The following is a 23,625-nucleotide window of genomic DNA, read 5'->3' as shown; positions in this document are numbered from 1 at the left end:
TGGTGGCCGGACTGAGATACGAGCAAGCGAGCAAAAAGAAGCTAAAGATTGGATAATTGCTCGGCAGATGACAGATATTCGTACATGGTGCCCTTAAAACTAACTTAGTTTAAGCTTAAAACTCGTAGATAATCTCTGATTCTATCTGATCTACCGTTCTCCGAAAATATCGTACCAATAAATAGTACAAATAATTTCCATTAATTCTCACAAATGAAATTCGGAACATATCAGTTAATTGAAACTAGGAAGACATCCTAATCCATTAATCAAATTTTACAAGTATCATTTAATTCCAAATCCCTATTTTCTAATATGTATTTTATACTCCAAGAAAGAAAGAATTGAAAATCATTTAGAACATTCATATGTTTTGTCGTCCCATAATTCGGGATGGCATGAAAGGAATGGAAGCAAAGCAGAAAAAGGAAGAAAGCTATTTACACGTATTTGATAACAATAATCCAAAGATATTGTTAACAATTATATAAACCATTGTTTGATGATATACAAACTCTACATATCGAAATTATAGTTTGTATATATGTATATATATTCTGTACGCTTAGTGACACACATATGTCCCACGGCAATGAAGTGAGTTGCCATCTACTGGAGAATAGGTAAACTACACATAAGGTGTGAAAACACCTGGCGGAAAAACGCTCAAGTTTGTCGAGGAATTGTTCTGACTTTCATCAATAGGTGCCTCCACAAGCATTATCTACCGACATCACAGGTAAGTATCTCTTTTCGAATATTTTTTACCGCGCGATAAAATAAATAAATATTTCTGTACATATCGAAATTATTGTTTGTATGCATGCAAATCTGTTCTGAACGCGCAATTCCAAACATTTTCTAACGTGGTAATTATATGGGTTGCCGTCTCTTGGAGAACATATTTGTTAATTTTCGCGATTGTTACTAACATTTATGCATGTTCTCAATATTAATCGAAGAGAGTGCATCTTATTTATGCACTACAAATGATTAAGTAACTTATAGAAATTGATTTTGATCGAGAATCGAAGTCAGGAGCACACGCGAAGCGTGTTTCGTAAAGTTTTAAAGCATGGAAAGTAACAATTGTTTATTAGATATGTCAATTTAACATTTGATTAATAGTTAAAGAATCGAAATGCACACCTCCTCGGCGATAGTGTTCTCCTGATACGAAAGGTTCAAATTCAGGCATAAATATTAGCAAATGTTCGATTTTGGGCCTCTTGGTATCAGGAGCATATGATATGCGAGGAAGTGGTACAATTTCACGGATTCTTAGAATGGACATCAAATTTCACTCAAAGATCACTCTTCGTATCTAAAGTTGATCTTTTTAAACGATCTATTCAAGGTCTTAACGCAGAGTGCTATTTTCTGTGATAATTTTGTGTTTAAATACTTAAATACTATTATTCCGACTTTATTCGATGAAAATGAATCTTCAAAACTAGACTTAAATATCTCTCACACAACTTCAACGATTCTACAGCATAATTCCCTTTTCTAGTTATTAAGTGTCGTGCTTGAGTAGTCGCAAGTTTTCCTTTTATATTCCTATTACCTCCAAGCTAGTGTGAAACCGAAGACAAATGGTCGATTATGCGAGTATAACCCACGGAATGAGAAAACGACGTGGAAGGAAATAAAGCAGACGCTGACGTTAATAACTGTTAGTAGTGGATCTCAAAAACTGAATTAAATAGTGGCTGCATAAGGTCCATTAATCTGGTTCTGGAGTTAATATTTCCAGCATTTTATAAGTAGAATTGCAAGATGCATTTATCAGCCAGTCCAGATGTTTCCAATTATTTAACCTGACCGTTATTGTTCCGAATTTTTACAAAATTCTTAAAAAATCGAGAATTTTGCCTTATCATCCAACACAAAATTTTTCAATGCGTAAATGTTAATAACAATCGCGTGGATGAACAAACATTCACCGAAACCGTCAGCCTTCGCAAATTTCGCAATATCATGATGTTCATTTATTACAATTATTAACAACCGTTGTAGGACCATAGATTAAACAATTATTAACAATATCCTAGTATGAATAATGGCTTAAAAGTCATCAATTTGTGGAAATATTCAGTTAGATCGAACAAAGGCAATCGAAGTAACTGTGCGATAAAATAAATGAATATTTCTCTACATATCGAAATTATAGTTTGTATATATGTATATATATTCCGAGCGCTCAGTGACACACATATGTCACACGGCAATGAAGTGACGTGCCATCTACCGAAGAATAGGTAAACTACACTTAAGGTGTGAAAACACCTGGCGGAGAAACGCTCAAGTTTGTCGAGGAATTGTTCTGACTTTCATCAATAGGTGCCTCCACAAGCATTATCTACCGACATTACAGGTAAGTATCTCCATTCGAATATTTCCTACCGCGCGATAAAATAAATAAATATTTCTCTACATATCGAAATTATTGTTTATATGCATGCAAATATGTTCTGAACGCGCAATTCCAAACATTTGTAACGTGGTAATTATATGGGTTGCCGTCTCTTGGAGAACATATTTGTTAATTTTCGCGATTGTTACTAACATTTATGCTTGTTCCCAATATTAATCGAACAGTATGTATCTTATTTATGCTATATAAATGATTATACTTATAGAAATTGATTTTGATCGAGATTCAAAGTAAAAACTTGTTTCGTAACGTTTTAAAGCATAGGAAGTAATAATTGTCTATTTAGTGCAATAATTTAACATTTATTTAATTCTCATAATTTACACAATACGCGTAGAAGTTGTATTTTTTATTCAAAAGTGCTGAAATTCGATTAATCGCTTTTGTATATAGAAAAATCATCGTGATAAACACTTGTGAGTCGGTAATCGATACGTGTAACCTTGATTTCAAGGTATCAAAGGTTTTTTTTAATGTTTAAAGGGGGCTAGAATGCAGAGAAATTATGCTGATTTCGTTTAATTGTACATTTATTCGAAAGATGATACATACAAAAGTTTGTACGGAAATATTTATTTATTCTATCGCACGGAAGGGAATATCATACAAATGGAATTACTTATCTGTAATGTCGGTAAATTATGCTCATGGCGCTATCTAATGGTGGAAATAAGAACAATTCTTCAACAAACTTGAGCGTTTCTCCGCCAGGTGTTTTCACACCTTAAGTGTAGTTTACCTATTCTCCAGTAGATGGCAACTCACTTCATCGCTGTGTGACATATGTGTTTCACTGAGCGTTCGGAATATATATGCATATATACAAACTATAATTTCGATATGTAGAGAAATATTCATTTATTTTATCGCACGGTTACTTCGATTGTGTTTGTTCGATCTAACAAATATTTCCAGAAAATAATGACTTTCAAGCCATTATTTATACTAGAACATTGTTAATAATTGTTTAATCTACGGTCCCACGACGATTGTTAATAAATATGATAAATAAACATCAAGAAATTGCGAAATCTGCGAAGGCGAACGGTTTCGGTTAATGTTTGTTCATTTCCGCGATTGTTACTAACATTTACGCTGGTTCCTAATATTAATCGAACAATGTGCATCGTATTTATGCATTAAAAATGATTGATTCGCCTATAGCAATTGATTTTGATCGAACTTCAAAGTAAAGAGATGTTTCTTAAAGTTTTAAAACATGGAAAGTAATAATTGTCTATGAGATATATCAATTTAACATTTGATTAATACTTGAAGAATCGAAATTTTTGGTATTTTCCTGATACCAAAGGTTGAAATTCAGGCATAAATTGTAGAAAATGTTTGATTTTGGGACTCTTGGTGTCAGTATACGATAGGCGAGGAAGTGGCACGATTTCGCAGATTCTTAGAATTGATGTCAAATTCCAAGAATTTCCGCGAATCGGAATTTTGTTGGACTTTCGAACGAATTTCTGAATCATGGATCCCGATTTTCTTTATATCAGGAGAACATGATAGTCGAGGACATATAGTTTTAAGTAGTTTTAGCAGTTTGTTAGGACCGGGTTAAAGAAATGGAAACAAATAATGGACAAAAATAAAGTTTCTGTTGTCAGTGAAATTGATTTTATTTCAATACATCAATTCATCGGAAATACAATCGCCTTTCTTCGATCCATTAACATATTCGCACTTTCATACTCATTACAAAAATGTTGTTCTTTAAAGTACTCTACTTGTGGAAAGTACTGTACCGTAAAGTACTCTACTGTACCGTAAAAATTACTATTCTAAATTCGCAGCCGATTAGCTCGGTACTACCCACGACGAATAATTATTGTTCGTCGCGAGTAATACCGATTACCAGGTCTCACCACGTGGAGGTTGCTGCGAGCGGAGACCCGGAGAGAGATAGATGGAATCAAAGTTCCATCGATCTCCCTCGACACGCGATACAAACGAAGATACCAAACCAAAGAGATGGAAGGAATCAATGTTCCTTCCATCTCCTCGTTTAGTTCTGCCAAGCAATTACATTATGGAAAAATTAGGCAAAATTGGAAAAGACGCGACGCGAACCGTGCAGTTGGTCCTACTAGGTCTATCCCGTTTCCCCTCCGTGGTTCCGATTCCAGAGAAAACGAACGACGCCTACCACTCCCCTAGAGGAGTGCCCCGTTTCTCCATCTTTACGACGAGAGGGTCTTATATTGGAGGCTTTCGCAGGGACCAGCAAAAATGCCTGCTCCTGTGCTCGCAACATGTCCCCTCTGGAAGCGGACACACCGGAAGAGACGGCGATAGACCGTTCGGACTACTTACACGGCCGGCCACTTGCTTGTACAAGAAGCAGTGGTGACCGGACTGAGGAACGAGGAAGCGAGCAAAATTAAGCTAAAGTTTGGATAATTGCTTGGCAGATCACAGCCATAAAACTAACTTATTCTAACTGCAGAGATAAAAGGAATCAATGTTCCTTCGATCTCCTCGTTTAATTCTGCCGAACAATTACATTATGGAAAAATTAGGCAAAATTGGGAAATACGCGACACGAACCGTGGAGTTGCTCCTACTAGGTCGGTCCCGTTTCCCCTCAGTGGGCCCGATTAAAGAGGAAATGCACGACGCCGTCCACTCATATAGAGTGCCCCGTTTCTCCCAACTCCGCGTCAGGAACCACGCAAAGCGTGGACCTGACTCACGAAGGATGACGAAGAGAGGGTCTTATGGCACAAGGGCTTCCACAGGGACCGGTGCGAACACCTGCCCCTGTGTTCGCAGCATGTTCTCTCTGGAAGCGGACGCACCAGAAGAGACGGCGATCGAGCGTTCGGTCCACCTCCACGGCCGGTCACTTGCTTATGCAACAAGCAGAGGTGGCCGGACTGAGATACGAGCAAGCGAGCAAAAAGAAGCTAAAGATTGGATAATTGCTCGGCAGATCACAGATATTCGTACATGGTGACCTTAAAACTAACTTAGTCTATACTTAGAATTAACAGTCCCGCGGAGGATGCAATACATCAGTCCTCTTCGTTCTTCGTTTCCCGATATATCTAAGAGAATGTATCTAAGAGAAACGTAAGAGAAACCTAAAGTCAAGGCATAATAGAAAATAGAAATGAATTTGGTTAGTGGAAAAAAATAAACATGTAAAAACAAGTAGAAATTAAAATCAGAGAACAAATGAAATGAATTACACAAAGAAACAATTAAAAAAAAAAAAGAAAGGATTGAGAGAATGGTCGCCAGTTCTGACCACCGCCTACCGGCGGCCAGTACCGGTTACCAAGGTGGGGGGTCCCCCTTCCATAAACCTAAAACGAAGAGATCCGTCCACCTCGGAGGCTCCAGGAAGAATGAAATTTTAAACAACCGGGGGCTCCTTATATACCCTCCGCAAGGTCACTTACCAGTGACTTACCGTTACTTCCATTGTCTTTGTTCGATCTAATCGAATATTTCAACAAATTGATGGCTTTTTAGCCATTATTTATACTAGAACATTGTTAATAATTGTTTAATCTACGGTCCTACGACGGTTGTTAATAAACATGATAAATAAACAACAAGATATTGCGAAATCTTCGAAAGCGAACGGTTTCGGTGAATGTTTGTTCATTTCCGCGATTGTTACTAACATTTATGCATGTTCCCAATATTGATCGAACAATGTGCATCTTATTTATGTATTGCAATTAATTAAGAAACTTATAGAAATTGATTTTGATCGAGACTCGATGTTAAAATGTGTTTCGTAAAGTTTTAAAGCATGGAAAGTAACAATTGTTCATTAGATACATTAATTTAACATTTGTTTAATTCTTATAATTTACACAATTCGCGTAGAAGTTGTGTTTTTTACATAAAAGTGCCGATATTCAATTAATCGCTTTTTTAGATAGAAAAATCATCGCGATGGAAACTTGTGAATCGATAATCGATACCTGTAGCCTTGAAAATGTCAGTTGGATCTCAGCGAAAAATTCCTTCGCGAACAAAGAATATTTCAACGTAATGATATTTTAAGCCATTATTTATACAAGGACATTGTTAATAATTGTCTAAAGTATGGTCCTACGACGGTTGTTAATAATTATGATAAACAAACATCGAGATATTGCGAAATCTTCGAGGGCGAACGGTTTCGATGAATGTTTGTTCATTTCCGCGATTGTTAATGGATCGAAGAAAAGCGATTGTATTTCCGATGAATTGATGTATTGAAATAAAATCAATTTCATTGACAACAGAAACTTTATTTTTGTCCATTATTTCTTTCCATTTCTTTAACCCGATCCTATCAAACTGCTAAAACTACTTAAAACTATATGTCCTCGACTATCATGTTCTCCTGATACAAAGAAAAACGGGATCCATGATTCAGAAATTCGTTCGAAAGTCCAACAATATTCCGATTCGCGGTAATTCTTGAAATTTGACGTCAATTCTAAGAATCCGCGAAATCGTGCCACTTCCTCGCATATCGTATACTGACACCAAGAGTCCCAAAATCAAACATTTTCTAAAATTTATGCCTGAATTTCAACCTTTGGTATCAGGAAAATACCAAAAATTTCGATTCTTCGACTATTAATCAAATGTTAAATTGATATATCTCATAGACAATTATTACTTTCCATGTTTTAAAACTTTAAGAAACATCTCTTTACTTTGAAGTTCGATCAAAATCAATTGCTATAGTCGAATCAATCATTTTTAATGCATAAATAAGATGCACATTGTTCGATTAATACTGGGAACATGCGTAAATGTTAGTAACGATCGCGGAAATTAACAAACATTCACCGCAACTGTTCGCCTCCGCAGATTTCGCAATTTCTTGATGTTTATTTATCATATTTATTAACAATCGTCGTGGGACCGTAGATTAAACAATTATTAACAATGTTCTAGTATAAATGATGGCTTGAAAATCATTACTTTCTGGAAATATTTGTTAGATCGAACAAACACAATCGAAGTAACCGTGCGATAAAATAAATGAATATTTCTCTACATATCGAAATTATAGTTTGTATATATGCATATATATTCCGAACGCTCAGTGACACACATATGTCACACGGCGATGAACTGAGTTGCCATCTACTGGAGAATAGGCAAACTACACTTAAGGTGTGAAAACACCTGGCGGAGAAACGCTCAAGTTTGTTGAGGAATTGTTCTTATTTCCACCAATAGATAGCGCCACGAGCATAATTTACCGACATTACAGATAAGTAATTCCATTTGTATGATATTCCCTTCCGTGCGATAGAATAAATAAATATTTCCGTACAAACTTTTGTATGTATCATCTTTCGAATAAATGTACAATTAAACGAAATCAGCATAATTTCTCTGCATTCTAGCCTTCCTTTAAACATTAAAAAAGACCTTTGATACCTTGAAATCAAGGCTACACATATCGATTACCGACTCACAATTGTTTATCACGATGATTTTTCTATATACAAAAGCGATTAATCGAATTTCAGCTCCTTTGAGTAAAAAATACAACTTCTACGCGTATTGTGTAAATTATGAGAATTAAATAAATGTTAAATTATTGCACTAAATAGACAATTATTACTTCCTATGCTTTAAAACGTTACGAAACAAGTTTTTACTTTGAATCTCGATCAAAATCAATTTCTATAAGTATAATCATTTATATAGCATAAATAAGATACATACTGTTCGATTAATATTGGGAACAAGCATAAATGTTAGTAACAATCGCGAAAATTAACAAATATGTTCTCCAAGAGACGGCAACCCATATAATTACCACGTTACAAATGTTTGGAATTGCGCGTTCAGAACATATTTGCATGCATATAAACAATAATTTCGATATGTAGAGAAATATTTATTTATTTTATCGCGCGGTAGGAAAAATTCGAATGGCGATACTTACCTGTAATGTCGGTAGATAATGCTTGTGGAGGCACCTATTGATGAAAGTCAGAACAATTCCTCGACAAACTTGAGCATTTCTCCGCCAGGTGTTTTCACACCTTATGTGTAGTTTACCTTTTCTCCAGTAGATGGCAACTCACTTCATTGCCGTGGGACATATGTGTGTCACTAAGCGTTCAGAATATATATACATATATACAAACTATACTTTCGATATGCAGAGTTTGTATATCATCAAACAATGGTTTATATAATTGTTAACAATATCTTTGGATTATTGTTATCAAATACGTGTAAATAGCTTTCTTCCTTTTTCTGCTTTGCTTCCATTTCTTTCATGCCATCCCGAATTATGGGACGACAAAACATAGGAATGTTCTAAATGATTTTCAATTCTTTCTTTCTTGGAGTATAAAATACATATTAGAAAATAGGGATTTGGAATTAAATGATACTTGTAAAATTTGATTAATGGATTAGGATGTCTTCCTAGTTTCAATTAACTGATATGTTCCGAATTTCATTTGTGAGAATTAATGGAAATTATTTGTACTATTTATTGGTACGTTATTTTCGTAGAACGGTAGATCAGATAGAATCAGAGATTATCTACGAGTTTTTACATTTATTACTTTTATCACTGCGCAAATTCCCTAATATTTTACCTGATCGGTATTTGGAATCGTGCGACAACTCTCATAGAATCAAAAGGTTATTCTCGTTCTTGAATTTTCAAGTTGTTGATTGTATGACTCGGAAATAAGCATTTACTTTATATCTTGCCTATGAATTCTGACCTGCTCGACCGATTTGAGTGGAGAAAAGGAAATGATTGGCAGTGACATCTCGCGCAATGATGCTCAATTAATAGCAAATCATGACTACAAATCGAATTAAATGAAAATGTTGGGTGAGGATAAAAGGACGTTTGTTATACTTGCATTGCTTTTGACGTTTTTCTGTCACAGGACGTCTTCGGTGTGTGTGCAGTCAACGCCTTGCTCCTGCATGTTTTCTAACGGTCAAGGATTTAATTTGACAGCACTCGGTAACTCTAGGTCGACAAATATAGTATTCTTAACCTCCATTTACTTATATGTTGCTTCATATTTAAAAACGAACATTTCCTTTTAGGCCTTTGGAAGTATTCGATAAGAATTATATTTTGTATTTTCATCCTTGTACAAATACTCCATTATCGAATATTACTCATAGCGATTGTTACAAAAGAGAGGGCGTATCCGTAAGAAATAACGCAATGTAATAATAATTTAACCATGAAAACGGTTCTGTTGCCTCTAACTTGCATTTTCTCGGTCGTAGTTATGTTTACTTCGGAACAATACTGCTATTACTTTGGGTAAGGTGGAAGAGACCAAAATAGGAGTACAGTCTGATAATCAGAAACCTTTTTTAACCATTCAACATGGAAACTATTCAACAACGATAAGTTTAAACTGCTACGAGATGGGCAAAACGCACCTGGTGGTGGAATCTATTGTTGACAGAAATTATGTAAGTTTAATATTAATGCTAAGGCATTTGTTTTTGTATAATTCTTCGTAGGGTAGCACGTTGCACATAATTATACAATACATATCAATATTGATGTAAACAATCGATAATGCAAGCTTTATTATTGATTTACTATATGGTACAAAGGAATACAGATAGCATGATTTATAGAGAAATAAACTGCTCCATAAGGCTTTATTTACTAATGGACCGCAATCTTCTTAAACACGTTAAAAAACTTTTGGAGAAGAGAAATCGCACGATTCTCTATATGCAAACTTATCTGTGTTTCAGAGTTTGCTACTGACATCTCCTTACGCTTGTATCGTACAGTTACGCACAGTGGGCCTTTCAACTGGCTCCATACTGGTTATCTGTTTTATAGTACTTACCGCAGTATATTTCATCGGTGGAGCATTAGTATTGAAAACAATGAGAGGAGCAACAGGTTGGGAGATGATACCCAATCATAAGTTTTGGAGAGACCTTCCTGCGCTTATCAGAGTAAATATACAAATGACATTTTGCAATCTAGTAACTTACCTAAACTTGATATTTTTATTTTTCGTAGGATGGCGTTACTTTTACTACCACCTTTTATCGCGCGGATAGCTACGAGCCAATATAATAGATATCTTACATTTTCTTTAAGTTTATTTTTATTCGATATTTTTCGTACATAATTATGCAAAGTAATATTAAATTTAACGTACGATTTTAGTAAATTATATTTTTTATATGTAGCACAGAAGGTTTACGTTTTATTTTGCTTATATTAAAATTTACAAAGTATTATGTTATCGAACATTTTCTACGACACAAAGAGTATTTTCTATGACACAACTAACTTGTACTTTTGTAAAAGATATATGTGATATTTATCGCGATAATGATCGTGTTTCGGGTATTGTTATAAATATATAGAATTCATTACTACTTTTTCTACGTGTATTTGTTGATGCAAATAAAAGAGAAGTGAAACCAAATAAATCAATCGACCGTATAATCGAATCGATTCAATGTAGAATATTTTTCAATGTAGAATACCAGGGATTTTATGAAATTTTATTATCGAGTAGTAGCAATACAAAAATATAAATACTTATATTCATACGTAGATTTTCTATACTTTTAGTTTCCTGTATGTATGTACGTATGTGAAATTTCTAAAGACGAGTGTTTTAACGAAGACGAGCGAATTAATTGTTTATCCGGTAACTCTATTCGAGTCGAATAATAAATAAAAAATCTGCGAATAGAAAAGAGCGACGCATTACTGATATCGTCGATACTAAAAATAGTGATCGTTACTCGATAGATTTCCTCGAGTTTCGAAATACTGAATATCGTTTCTACACATGTACGTGTGAAAAACATTTCCAAGAAAAAGAGGAAAGGAACGCGCATAAACATACATACATATATATATACATATATATATATACACATATATATATATATATATAGATATATGTATGTATGTATGTATACATATATATACTATATATAGCTCGATTTTGAGCATCGGCTCGCAAAGAAAAGCTATGTTTTATCCTTTTTCCAATATTTAACGGCGTTATTCGAAATCCGTAGACATTAGAAACTCTGAATGCCATCGATGTTCACGGAAACTTCCTGATCGGTTTGGATAATTATCCAGCTACCATTGGCGTTCAAGTTGTGAATATTGATGCCTTTCATCGAGAACGCGTTAACGATCTGCGCAACATCTTGGACGCCTTTTGCTCTGTATAGAGAAACGTGGTCGCCCAGAGCGATACCATTGGCAAACACCGTATCGTCCAATGAGAGCAGCAGGAGTTCGTTGTCGCGAATGGTCCCTGGATGAAAAGAAGAAACGCTGTGAGGACAAAGAGGCGACAGATCACGAATGGAAGTTTTAACGATTTCTTTTTACCTTTGATTCGATGATCTGCCACTTGAACGAGAATTGCTTTACCGTCGGTCTCGGTGTGGCTACCTTGGAGTTCGATACCGTTCTCTTGAGCCAACGTCGGCGCGTTGATCAAATTCAAACCGTTTTTCGTCTGCCGGGATAAAATTCCAACCAGAACAGCCGTGTGAACGAACGCTTTTTCCTGCATACCGCTACCAATCGTTTCACTGCGCACGACAACGTTCGGCTTCTCCTTGGAGAATCGTGCAGCGAGCTGACCCAGTCTCTTCGACAGCTTTATCCACGGAGCGTTCTCGTCTGTCATGGCAGCTGTTAAGATCGGAGCGTTCACGACTCCTGTGACCGCGTATCTGCTCGATTTCCCCGATAACGCCAGAAACTGTTGAGCTATCTCGAGAGCGACCCGTTCCTGAGCCTCGGCGGTGCTCGCTCCTGTAGCATACGCGGAACAACGTTAGCTAGAACTATCGCGTGTGCGTTGACCCGTTTGCATCATCAGCGTACGTATACGCGCATCTTTCCAACTATTTCATCGAAGCGTACACACACGGGTATTCACATCGTTAGCGAACAGTGGTGGTCAAGAATAGTAAAACACGGTTAAATTGCGCTTTGAAAAATCTTCGACTCCGTATTTAGAAAATTGTTCACGTGTTAAAATTTATTTCGGTCTTATATTTAATTTAAATTACATTCAAAGTGTTTTCACATTGTACTCTTTTAATATATTATTTACCAGTTCGTTTCTGAAATGTATCCATCTTGTGAAAATTTGGAGTATGTATTATGTAAATGATTGTTATATTAATATATCGAAACGTATCGTTGCGATAACTTCTGGTAATCATTAGAGCGCAACAATCTACATTTTTAGCCGTTAAAAGAATTATAAAAAATTGTACTATAGAGAACGTTTGCGAATTATTCGACGATAAGGGGATATTTTTCTTCAGATGCAATTGGGTTAATTACCATCGACGAAATCTGTTCGTCGTACCGAGATGTGGAGTAGCGACGACTTGAGGATGCGCTATCAGCTCCAAGCTGACAGGATTTGTCGGCGGCTCTTGAACGAACACGTCCAAAGCTGCGCCTCCGCAATGGCCCGACTTGAGCGAGCTCAGGAGAGCTTCCTCGTCCACGATACCACCACGGGCCACGTTCACGATGCGTACTCCTTTCTTACACTTTGCCAAGGTGGTCGAGTTGATGAGATCTGCAACGATCAACGCGTGAATGATCATTGACGGGACTCGATACGTTTCGATATCGACGACACTCGAGCAATTCGGTACCAAAGTACACTGAACAGTTGCCAAAAAAGAAAAAATGAGAATAGTTACGAGAAAGATTTGAGAGATCTGCGAGAAAAGTTATTTCGGACTAATAACTTTGCGAAACGTTGCTCAGAGGCGTTTGTTATATCTGCTCGCAATACTTCTTACTAGGAAGTATGGAAATAGTACTGCTATCAATTTTTTATACCAATACTTTGGTAACAAATATTCTACAAAGATCGATACCGTACAATATTTAGTAGGTATCGATACTATTGTAAATCTATGAAAAGTAAGAAACAAAATCTTCGCGACTAAAATTTTAACCCACGAAGACACTTTCAAACGGGTATCGATATACTTTTGCAAAGTATTAAATAGATACCAATTTTATTTGTCACTGTTCGATACTAGGTTATAATTTTAGTTAATAAGTTAACTGTACGGAGCCTATAGACGTAACAAATTATTCTACGATGAGTAGTACGTCGATTTGCAACCATAGTGCAACAACGCTGTATTGCTTATCGACACAGCCACGTCGCACAACAGGTTGTATAACAACCCCACGTACTACAATTACGGTTCAATTACTTGTATCTAACGATAATTATACAAATTATTCGACGGAAAATCGTTACGTTTATGGCTCCTACAAGGACGTCTTCTACGACAAAAAAGAAAGATAGTGCGTGGAATAAATATAACGATCTGTTGAGAACCGTAGAGTTGACATTGGAGACGGTAGCGATTATGGGTATCGAGGCTTGCGCCTGTGACTCCGTTGATCGAGAGATCACAAACTGTGAAAACATCCATCCTGTAACAACCATTTCAGGCATTGGCTTAGAATAACCAAACCTCTAATTATTTTCGAATCATCGAGGTCAAGTACAGAGCACCCTGGATTCTAGAGTCCAGCAGTTGGGAAGATGTTTACTCTTGGATCGCATAGCTTGATAAAATTCTACGAAAATTAATTACCACTGTGAGACCTAAAATAAATCGACTATGAAATTCTACACGATATCGCTCACGAGTTAGAGATTTTACACCTACAATCCAATCAGTCGGAAGGTCTGATTCGAAATAACTAACCCTCTCGTTGCATTCGAATCATCGAGGATCAGTGCACAGTACCCTAGACTCTAGTTTTCAGCAGTTGCAAGAATGTTTGCTCATTGGGTCATTTCTGCTATCAAAGTTCGACACAATCCCATGAAAAACTGTACGTTAGACAACAGGAAGAGCACATTTAGCGCAGCAAGAATGGTGCAAGCATTTATCGCTTAATCGTTCGAGCGTGACTCCAGTAGATGACTATTTTTATAGATCGCTATATTCCACGCGCTATAGAAGAAGCAGGAACGCGTATTTACTTCTCGTTTGAGGGATAAGGGGCGTGTGCACGGTGATATAATCCGCTAGCGGCCATATCTCGTCCAAGGATAGTTTTTCGACTTCGAGACGTTTCGCTTCTTCGGCTGTCAATATCGGATCGAAAGCGATCACTCGCATCCCGAACGATTGCATCCTTCGGGCCACTTCGCGACCGATACGGCCCATGCCCAAAACCCCGAGCGTTTTGCCCGACAGCTCGAAACCGGAATACTGTTTTCTCTCCCATCGTCCTTCCTTCAGCGATCGAGCAGCCTGCGCGACGTTGCGCGCCAGAGCGGAAATAAGCGCGCACGTCAGCTCGCAAGCGCTGATACTGTTTCCGCCTGGAGTGCTGGAAAACAATCCGACGGTTACTTTTTCGTTTATTTGTTCATTTGTTTAACAATAAACGGGCACACGTTATCTCGCGTAGACAAATAAGAAATTGATCAGGTTGTTCGGAAAGTGATTTCGTTTTCCAAAAGCGGGGAATATATAATTCAATAAAAGCGTTTATACGCTCTAAAAAAAATCGTGTTTCATTCTCGTCGAAAAAAAAGAAAAAGAAAAATGAAATGACTTTCCGGACAACCCAATAATTCAACAGGAAATGGAAAATTTGTCGATGACGTACCGGAACGTAAGGTAAGAAGGGATATCTACCTATAATTAGAAGATCGGAAGCTTAACTTGAGAACAGATTGTTCGAAAGCGTCGGTTGAACCAGAGAAACCGGTACTTAGAGAGTTCGCGCGAAGGAAGCATTCGAATTGACAAATTGCAATTGGTTGAAATGATTAATTTCAGGATCCGAAGGGGAAAAGAAGGTTTGTTCTATCTTCGAACATTGATAGGAGAAAGAAGCTCTTCGAGCTACGAAGAACGAGATCGTAATTACGATCCGGTTTGGCGTCCGAGTAGACGCGACAGAAATCGAGATAGAGATACTTTTGTGATAATTCTTGGCAAAGAAAGTGCGGACGAACTTACTTGAGCACGATGACTCCCTTCCGCGTGGCAGCTGGAAGGTCGATATTGTCCACCCCGGTTCCAGCGCGGCCGACTACGCGTAAATTGGGACATCTAGCGAACACGTCGCTGGTCACTTTCGTTTCGGATCGAACGATCAGGGCATCGTGGTTCTGTACAGAGCAAACAACCAAGCGTGTTATCGAACGATGTCTACGAAGAAGCAGAGCGTTGACGTGCAATACTACTCGAGCAATAGAAGTCACAGACGCGACGGTTCGGGAGGTAATTCCCGGTTACATGGAACGAAGTCGAGTCGTCTCGGTCTTCGTCTAATCGAGGAAGGTAGCGTTTGTGTTCCACGAATCGACCTCTTTTATCTCGGGTTAAAGTTGAACGTTTAGCGCAGCATCCGACGTTAAGAGAGAATAGAAATTCAACGAGAGCGAGTGAGATGGAGCAACGGCCAGCGAGTGTCCGACTACCAGCCATTCGCAACCGAGATTAGGTACACGCGCACGGAATGAATCATTGGATAATAAAAAACGCACGTTATGTTTTCAGACGGAGAGATCACGATCCACAGTTCGCGAAACTTTTCGTAGGAAATACATTCGAATCGCCGTTATCGTTGAATTAAATTCGAAATTACTGTAGAAATAAGTTTTACCTTGGAAATAAAACACTATATCGTTTCACGAAACTTGTAACGGCGATATTTCCTTTTCGCAATTTATATCTTAATTTCTCGATATTACGACCAAGGCAACCAAGTAATTAGACGAACGTGTCCGTGTAAATAAAATAAAAGCCAACACTTATCGTTACGTAAATCGTAAACGGTCACAATTTCGAGCGAACGATATACATACGCTGTTTGCGATACCCGTTACACGGATCCGTATCTCGAAACCGATTTCAAGCGGCACGTGAAAACGTCGAGTCTGCACGAGATACGGAATCCAGACTCAAGAAGTTAATTACACGCGTTATTCGAATCGTTTCTGGCAATCTCTCAATTCGCGATTTCGGATCTCGCCAAGCGTAAGTGTGCGCACTGTTCGTCACGTTCGAAACAAATACGAACCGAACGAGCTTATAACTTGTTCGATATAAACTAAGTATCGATTCTCGACTTCGATTTTTTAACATCGCGCGTCTTCGTATAGAAAAATTTCATTCGTAGCGTTCGAACACCTGCGAAAGATTCGAACGATAAATCAGTTCGAACGGTCCCGATTTCCAACACGGTAACGGGCCGTGCATTTTCTGGTCACGTTTCAATCCGGTACATTAAACGAGGGAGATAATGTCCTGAAAATTGACCGTCGTTAGCCATCTTCGCGAACGAGGTTCGTTCGATGATCGAGAAACAACGAGAGCGATCGAAGTATCTACAATCGAGCGACGAATACGACGAAACGTTACGCGGTGAAAACGTTGGCGTCATTGCGCGGAAAAAAAGAGTATCGGAGTGACATTATGCGATGCGTAACCGTACTCAAGACAAAAGTTCACGTGTCTCGGTTCCCACGGGACAGCGCCAGTAGTGAGTGTGTGAGTAGAAAGGAAACACGACAACCGGCCGATAAGTACAACGACCCGTGCTATTAACCGGTATTCGCGTTCGCCGACAGAACTGGATCGAACCGGATCGACGTTTCGATTGCAAGCAATTACGGCGGACGAGAGAAAGGAGAGGGGTCAGAGAAGCGAGAGTGAGAGTCTGGCATCGAAATATCGTGAAATTCCAGTCGAATCGGCGTCTCTTGATCTTGTCGACCGTACCGACACGCGAATAGTATCGGTTCTCAATGACATCCCACGCGATCGATAAAATTGGTACCCTCGAGTCGAGGGTCCTATTTACGTCCATCGATCGGACGACCGTCCACGACAGTGGTTCTTAATCGTTTCATCGTCGAATCGAAAAGCTCCGTGCTCGATGTACAATTTACTTTTTCGAATAATTTCTACTCGTGAGTACGCGTAGAAAAATCCAAACGAAAGAGATGTTGGAGAATTGTTCGCGAAATGGTACCTTTTCTTATCTCGAGCATATCTGAAATAATATCGTTACGAAAATTCTTCAATACCTCCGAGCTTGTTGTTCGATTTTTTACGTAAACATTTTGGTAAATTTACGAGAGATACGAACTCTTTGGATTACGTATGCCGCACGTTCGCGACGCAGTGGTTAAGACTGATCACTGGTTCGTGAACTCCGCGCATCGTCTTGGCGAATCGGTGTCTAGTAAACGCGTCCACGGATGTGACGATTTATCGTACGACGATCGTTAGTGCCGAGTTACGATAATAGTCGCACGACAGCGACCTACTGGCATTCAACGCGGCCGTGTCGTACGTCAGGTTGTATAACAACCCCGCGTCCTTTGTGTTTATCGTTCGAGCAGTCGTATCGACGATAGTCGTACGGACGGTAATCGTACGAACATTGGTCGTACGAAGGACAGTCGTATCGACGAAAAATCGTTGCGCCCGGTGACGAGAGCGCGAAAGTGACTCGTTTACCTGAAGTTCCTCGATCAGCTCCTCCTTCGATAACTTGTTCTTGGTCGTGACCAGTATACCATGAGAAACGAGAAGGTCGGCGCAGGACGCGTCCACGGGATCGCTTATGAGAACGCTCCTGATCGTTACCGACATGTTGTCCTTGAACAAAGGAAGCCCGTGAGAATGTTTACGCGGAACAAATATCAGCTAGCGAACACTAGCCGGTTATCGTGCGCTCGTATCGTGCCGTTTGCTTCGCTTAATGTTAAAAAGTACGCGTGTCGGTTCCAAGTGCTCTGGCAGCTGCTCGGAAACGAAGAGAAATTCTTTCTCCATACGTGTTGCTCCGATGTTACTCGAACGTGAAAACAACTCGCGTATTCGTTTCGGGAATAATTTTTCCTCGTACCTAGAGAGAAACGATCAAGTTGACGATCGTCTCGTAACCGATGATTACCGTTCACCGTCAGTTAACGTTAAGCGAAAGCATAGCAAGCGCGCAACCGATGAACCGAGCGTGCGTCTCGCGAATCGCTCGGTGCCCTCGGTTTTATGGAGTCTAGACGTACCTCGTGCGCGTTTACACTTTATGGTTTCTTATTAGAGTCGAGTATACGCGACGATCTTCCGGCACGGTGTGGTGGGCCCGTACCGCTCTTGATCCAACCGTAAACTGTGTTGTTCTCATCGGTGATTTATCTTCTTATAGCGCTGTCCCCACCCGGTCGATCGGCAATAAAGGATCCCACAGACCAACGCGAAATATTCGCAGGGGCAGCGACGGATTGGAATTCGCGCGTTTCATCGCATCGAACCGCGAATGGTCTCCCTACGGTTATTCACGATAGATCGAACACCGTGTAAAATTATAATCACTTCTTCGCAATTAAATAATCCCAATTGTCCGAAAACACAACCACGATATCGGGCGTTTCAACGTGTTTAATTTCTTTTCAATTTCGATCCGTGGTTTGGTCCTTTTCCTTCACCTTTTCGTAATCTTCGCGCGATATCAATAATCGTTCCACGCTTTTGTAACTTCGATCGTGTGTTTCGTTCTCTTTCGTGCGATAAATTCTATCGAGCGGGAACATTCTTCACGATTTCTATCGATATTGGGGAACAAAACCAACGTGGAAAATACTGGGTTCTTCGGGATGTAATTTCGTTTCTTTTTGTTTTTCTGGTGAGAATGAAACACGATTCTTTCAGAGTGTACGAACATTTTATTCGATTACGTATTCTCCATTTTGGAGAACGAAACGACTGACCGAACGACCCGGTAATTCGACGTGGAAAATAATCCGACGTGGAAAAGAAACACCGAGAATTCACAGCTGTGTAGAAATCGTCGGTATCGATGTCCACGAACACACGAACCGCTCACGTTGTGCGGTTTCCAGATACTTGGCGCCAGTCTGGGGACTCCTTAAAAGCGGATTTAACGCACGCGTCTACCGTCGTTCGTCTTTATTTACCAATCGGAACGAAACGACCGGGGAGATCGTTACTGCGTTATCGTGTTATTCGTTCGAATCGCGCAATTTTTCGCGCGTTGCATCCGCCCGTCCCGCGTTTCCTCGAATTTTCGCGCCCGTTGGGACACAATTCTTCGAATCGTTGATCCGTCCGTCTCTAAATTTTCAAATTGCAATCTTTCGTCGCGCTGCACTTGTGTACAACGCGATATTGTTCCGTTCCGTTTAAGCGGGCACTTGTATACGTACGTTTACGTATTTATCGTGCGCGCACTTTCTTTATTTGCGTAATAACGTTCCACGTAGAATGATCCATGAATCGCGAAGCAACTTAGTTCGGCCGATAGCAAGAATATACATCGAACGCGTTGCTTTTTTCGTCCGAGAACGGAAAGAAACTTTTCATCGAATTTCAACAGCGACGAAAATGGCGTATACGGAATCGGTAATAATTTCGTCGCTGGTTCGCGATTAAACCGAACCAACGACGACCCTTCTTCGTTGATCGGTTTTGTTTCGCGCGAATTGCGATGGAAAAAAGTCACTAGAACGAATCGCGTTACGCACTCGTATGTTTATTTTCCATTCCGGAGTCATCTGGTGTTACGTGGTGCAATTTCTGCTGGGGGTCCCGTTTAGCAACAACAATTTTTACGTCGTTATCGCGGCCGCTCGATTAGTTTCCCCTCTTGTTCGCGCGAGTGTGTACGTCGTTCTTTTCTTTTTCTTTTTTTTCCCGAGCGATAAAGCGTGGAAACTGTCGACCGTTCGGCGAATCCACGCAACCTACGTCCCACTTAAGTCGTCGAACTTTGAACGTATTTCAAACATCGACGAAACGAGCGTGTTCGTTCAACGATTCATCCGTCCGACGACGATACCACTCGCGGTGTTTGTCATTTTCGATTTACGATAGGGACAGTCGTCGTCGTCGTCGTCGTCGTCGTCGTCGTCGTTGTCGTCGTTGTCGTTGTCGTCGCCATTCTGGTCGTTACATCACCCGAGCGTCGTCCACGGTGACCCTCGATGTTGTTCGATCCTCGTACCCCCAGCAGACCCGTTTATCTTATCTGCGTGGAAAATAACTTTATCGAATTCCCAATAGTCGGTTGTTTTCACGAAACGATGATGCAGCGGGAACGCGAACGCGCGTGATATACTACACCGTTGTCACTTTTTCGTAACTCCGCAACGGGTGGCCTTAATCAAATGGCCGATTGTTTCTCACCGGAGGGGGAGGTAACGGGAATCATTATTCGTTTTCGAGCGACCCGACCGCAGGATCAATTTCTACGTTCGAACGATCGCCGAGTTTCGCCTACTCGCGAAAAAAACCTTTCTCGAATCGAGCGTTCCTTTTCGTTGTCGTCAGTATCGTCGCAGTCGGTGTTTCGTGAGACGTTCTCGTTTCGTGTGGTCTAGACCAGTTGAAAAAACTACCTCCACGTGTACCACGATGTCCACGAGCGTACGAATCGGTCGAAACGGAGGACGAAAACGTCGAGAAACGATCGTTCGGTTTCCGACGATACCACGAAGCTGGACACGGGCGAGACGAAGAACCGGAGTTAACCGGTTAGCCAGCTGTGAACTCGGGACCCCCGTCTGATAGCGTTCGGAGGAAACAAGAAACGCGAGATAGCGCTCACATGATGCGAATGGGAACACAGAGAGGAATAGAGGAGTCGGTGGTTGCCGATTGAAAGAAAATAAAGTCAAGTCGAACATTGATTGGTCGTAGGTTCGTGACCGACAATGAGGATGATCCTGCCACCGGACACCAATCTCTATATTCATACACGTGCAGGTTCGCCCACGCGCGCGCACATATACACGTGGTTAACCAAGACCTGCTATTTAGTAGTTAGTCGAGGTTCGCGCGTACGCGTTTAACCGATATCGCGTCTAAAATTATGCAGCTGCCACTGGTCGAATCAACAATGCACTTTACGCGGTTGTTGTTTGGAACGGCTTTGTCGCGGTGTACAATAGTTTCTCTTTCCCGAATCGTACGAAATTTTCGTAGGTACGATCGTCGTCGCTTCGTTGAAACGAAATTATGTTAAAAAAAAATAAAGAAAATGAAAACGAAACCGCACGAGAACGCGCAAATGGAAGCTGTTTGACGTTGAAATTTTCCCTGTTTTTTTTTGTTTTCGTAAAATTTCGATAAGTAAACTCGCCCGAAATGTCAATCAAATTTCCACTTCGAAGTTACTCGACATTTTGACGGTGGCGGGCAAAAACTGTTAAAATATTCATTAAACGTGTGCCCGCTAATTCTCAATACTCATTGGTAAACGAGTAGTTTGATAAAGAGTTCGCAATTTTCGAATTTATTCCTGTATTTTAATTAAAGGAGTTACTCGATACTCGTTTGTCGCAGAGAATTCAAAACCAGGGTCGAAAAGTTCGATATACGTGTGTGTTTTAATATATCGCGTTGATCAATATTACCATCTTATCGTCGATGAAATTGTTCGAAATAGACCTGTGCATCTAATACTCACCGCATCATTGGCCAGCAGTCAACCGCTAGAGTAATCTCCGCTCGTGTGTCGTTAAATCCCTCCCGCTTGAAAGTAACGGAATCGACTCTCGCATTATTTTATTCAAAGTGTTCGAATTTGTCGCTGTACGTTCGCGAGAATGCTATTGACGCATCGGTGAAGCTCTTTTAACGAAAACGAGTCCAAACACGACCACATTTGGATCACTTTCAATTTCGTGTAATCGAGTCGTTTCTCGAAAATGTTTCGAGTTGAAAATATTCCGAACGAGGTAGTGTTTGGATTTGTTTTCATCGGCGAAACATCGCCGATTCATCGTCGATACTCTCGCGACGATACAGTGAAAAATATCGAAATGAAAATTTTTATCAACGAATGGACGCATCTTACGCGCGTGTTTTGTACGCAAACCACCGATCTCTGGTAATCCAACCCGCTGTTGCTTTGTTCAGTACCATTGGCGAATTCTATTCATTTTTCTTGGTACACGGTGTGTACGAATCTCGTCCTCAGTCCGCGATACAAAAAGTCCAATGTCTAGAAAGAAAAAAAAGAAAAAATAGTGTATTGTTCGCTTGTATGCAAACGATTTAATCGCGTAGAAGACTTACCTCGTAATGTTCGCGCGTTGGTGGCGTGATATTAACCGTGTGCATAATATTGCTGTACCAGGTGCGAAAAAAGTTCTGTCCTTTTATTAAAAATGCTCGTACGTTTCCTCCAAATGTTCGGTGTACAAATTGAAATTTTGTTCTTCAATTTTGTTGCGGACGAATTAAATAACGTTGTAAAATACACAGGTTATTGCATCAATATCTTTCTTAAGGGGGTAACCTGGTACTTTGGTCGAAAAACATTGACATCTTCCTGATTTTTTTTCAAAGAAACTTAAGACTTTTCGCTATGCGATTTTCGTACTCATTCACGTTTGAAATAACGGAAATGACATTGAAAAAACATTGACTTCTTCATGATTTTTTTTCAAAGAAACTTAAGGCATTTCGCTACAGGATTTTCGTACTTATCCATGTTTAAAATACTGAAAATGGCAAGAGTTGTGTAATTTTATGTAAAGCGTGTTTCGCGCGAGACGCAAAAAAATAACAGGTTGTCTCTCGAAACAACGAGCGTGAAACTTGAAACGTGCGATTAAAAATCGTGATATCTTCGAAGAGTCGATACAGAAATACCTGTTGCGGGACGGTGACCCTTTTATAATTGGACACGAACAAACATCGTTTCCTTCCTTTACCATGGTCGTCCATTTTGGCGTGCTTAAAGGGTTCTCGTGGTAACAGGTGATCTTCTGGGCGGCACCGGAGGGTTTCGACCTTGACGCGAAGACTCGAGGCGACGACGCACGATCTAAGAAACGATCAACGCGCACAAACGCTGCGCACGCATACACCCTAACCCGCTTCCTTTTATCCTCGCTCAATTATTCATATTTCTTATTCAACCCGATGTAGCCGTGACGTACATACGAATTGCGACCAGTCGCCGTTAAATGCAGCGAGTGATCCGGAATGCGGTGGCGGTGGCAAACTTTTAGCGGGTCGCTTAACCGGTTACAGTTCTACAATTAGTAGAAGCTATAATTTTCGTTAAGTTTTAATCTAAACTCGCGGCGTGGAACACTTTACACGGGCTACAATTTACCCGTGGTTGTTAGTGGAATTGAATTTAAGAGCCGAACCGA

General features: G+C 39.8%; 2 protein-coding genes across 6 annotated transcripts; one reads left to right on the top strand and one right to left on the bottom strand.

Moving 5' to 3' along the window:
• Positions 1–9,263: 9,263 nt before the first annotated feature.
• On the top strand, positions 9,264–10,995 carry LOC143146854 (uncharacterized). The gene is made up of 5 exons (XM_076311552.1): positions 9,264–9,423; positions 9,500–9,608; positions 9,689–9,880; positions 10,175–10,384; positions 10,452–10,995. The coding sequence occupies exons 1-5, from the start codon at positions 9,269–9,271 to the stop codon at positions 10,506–10,508; spliced, it is 723 nt and encodes a 240-aa protein (XP_076167667.1). The 5' UTR covers positions 9,264–9,268; the 3' UTR covers positions 10,509–10,995.
• LOC143146853 (hydroxypyruvate reductase) lies at positions 10,925–22,781 on the bottom strand. Of its 5 annotated transcripts, XR_012992099.1 has the most exons (11): positions 22,538–22,781; positions 22,317–22,463; positions 21,927–21,991; positions 18,508–18,767; positions 17,957–18,097; positions 15,446–15,597; positions 14,455–14,807; positions 12,796–13,014; positions 11,799–12,230; positions 11,375–11,721; positions 10,925–11,298 (listed from the first exon to the last, which is right to left on the bottom strand). XR_012992099.1 is itself a non-coding variant. In XM_076311547.1 (10 exons), exons 5-10 carry the CDS (start codon positions 18,089–18,091, stop codon positions 11,477–11,479), a joined length of 1,536 nt encoding a protein of 511 aa, XP_076167662.1. In that variant the 5' UTR covers positions 18,092–18,097; positions 18,508–18,767; positions 21,927–21,991; positions 22,317–22,463; positions 22,538–22,781; the 3' UTR covers positions 11,354–11,476. The 5 variants fall into 5 exon arrangements, 4 of the variants coding, with proteins under 4 accessions (XP_076167666.1, XP_076167662.1, XP_076167664.1 ...); XM_076311547.1 differs by lacking the exon at positions 10,925–11,298 and having other exon boundaries at positions 11,354–11,721; XM_076311549.1 differs by lacking the exons at positions 10,925–11,298; positions 22,317–22,463; positions 22,538–22,781 and having other exon boundaries at positions 11,354–11,721; positions 21,927–22,162.
• Between the last annotated feature and the right edge of the window lie 844 nt (positions 22,782–23,625).

The sequence above is a fragment of the Ptiloglossa arizonensis genome, chromosome 5 (assembly GCF_051014685.1).
Source record: "Ptiloglossa arizonensis isolate GNS036 chromosome 5, iyPtiAriz1_principal, whole genome shotgun sequence".
Taxonomy (NCBI): Eukaryota; Metazoa; Arthropoda; class Insecta; order Hymenoptera; family Colletidae; genus Ptiloglossa; species Ptiloglossa arizonensis.
The sequence above is the reverse complement of the archived record's forward strand: the minus strand, read 5'-3'. Positions and strand labels throughout refer to the sequence as shown.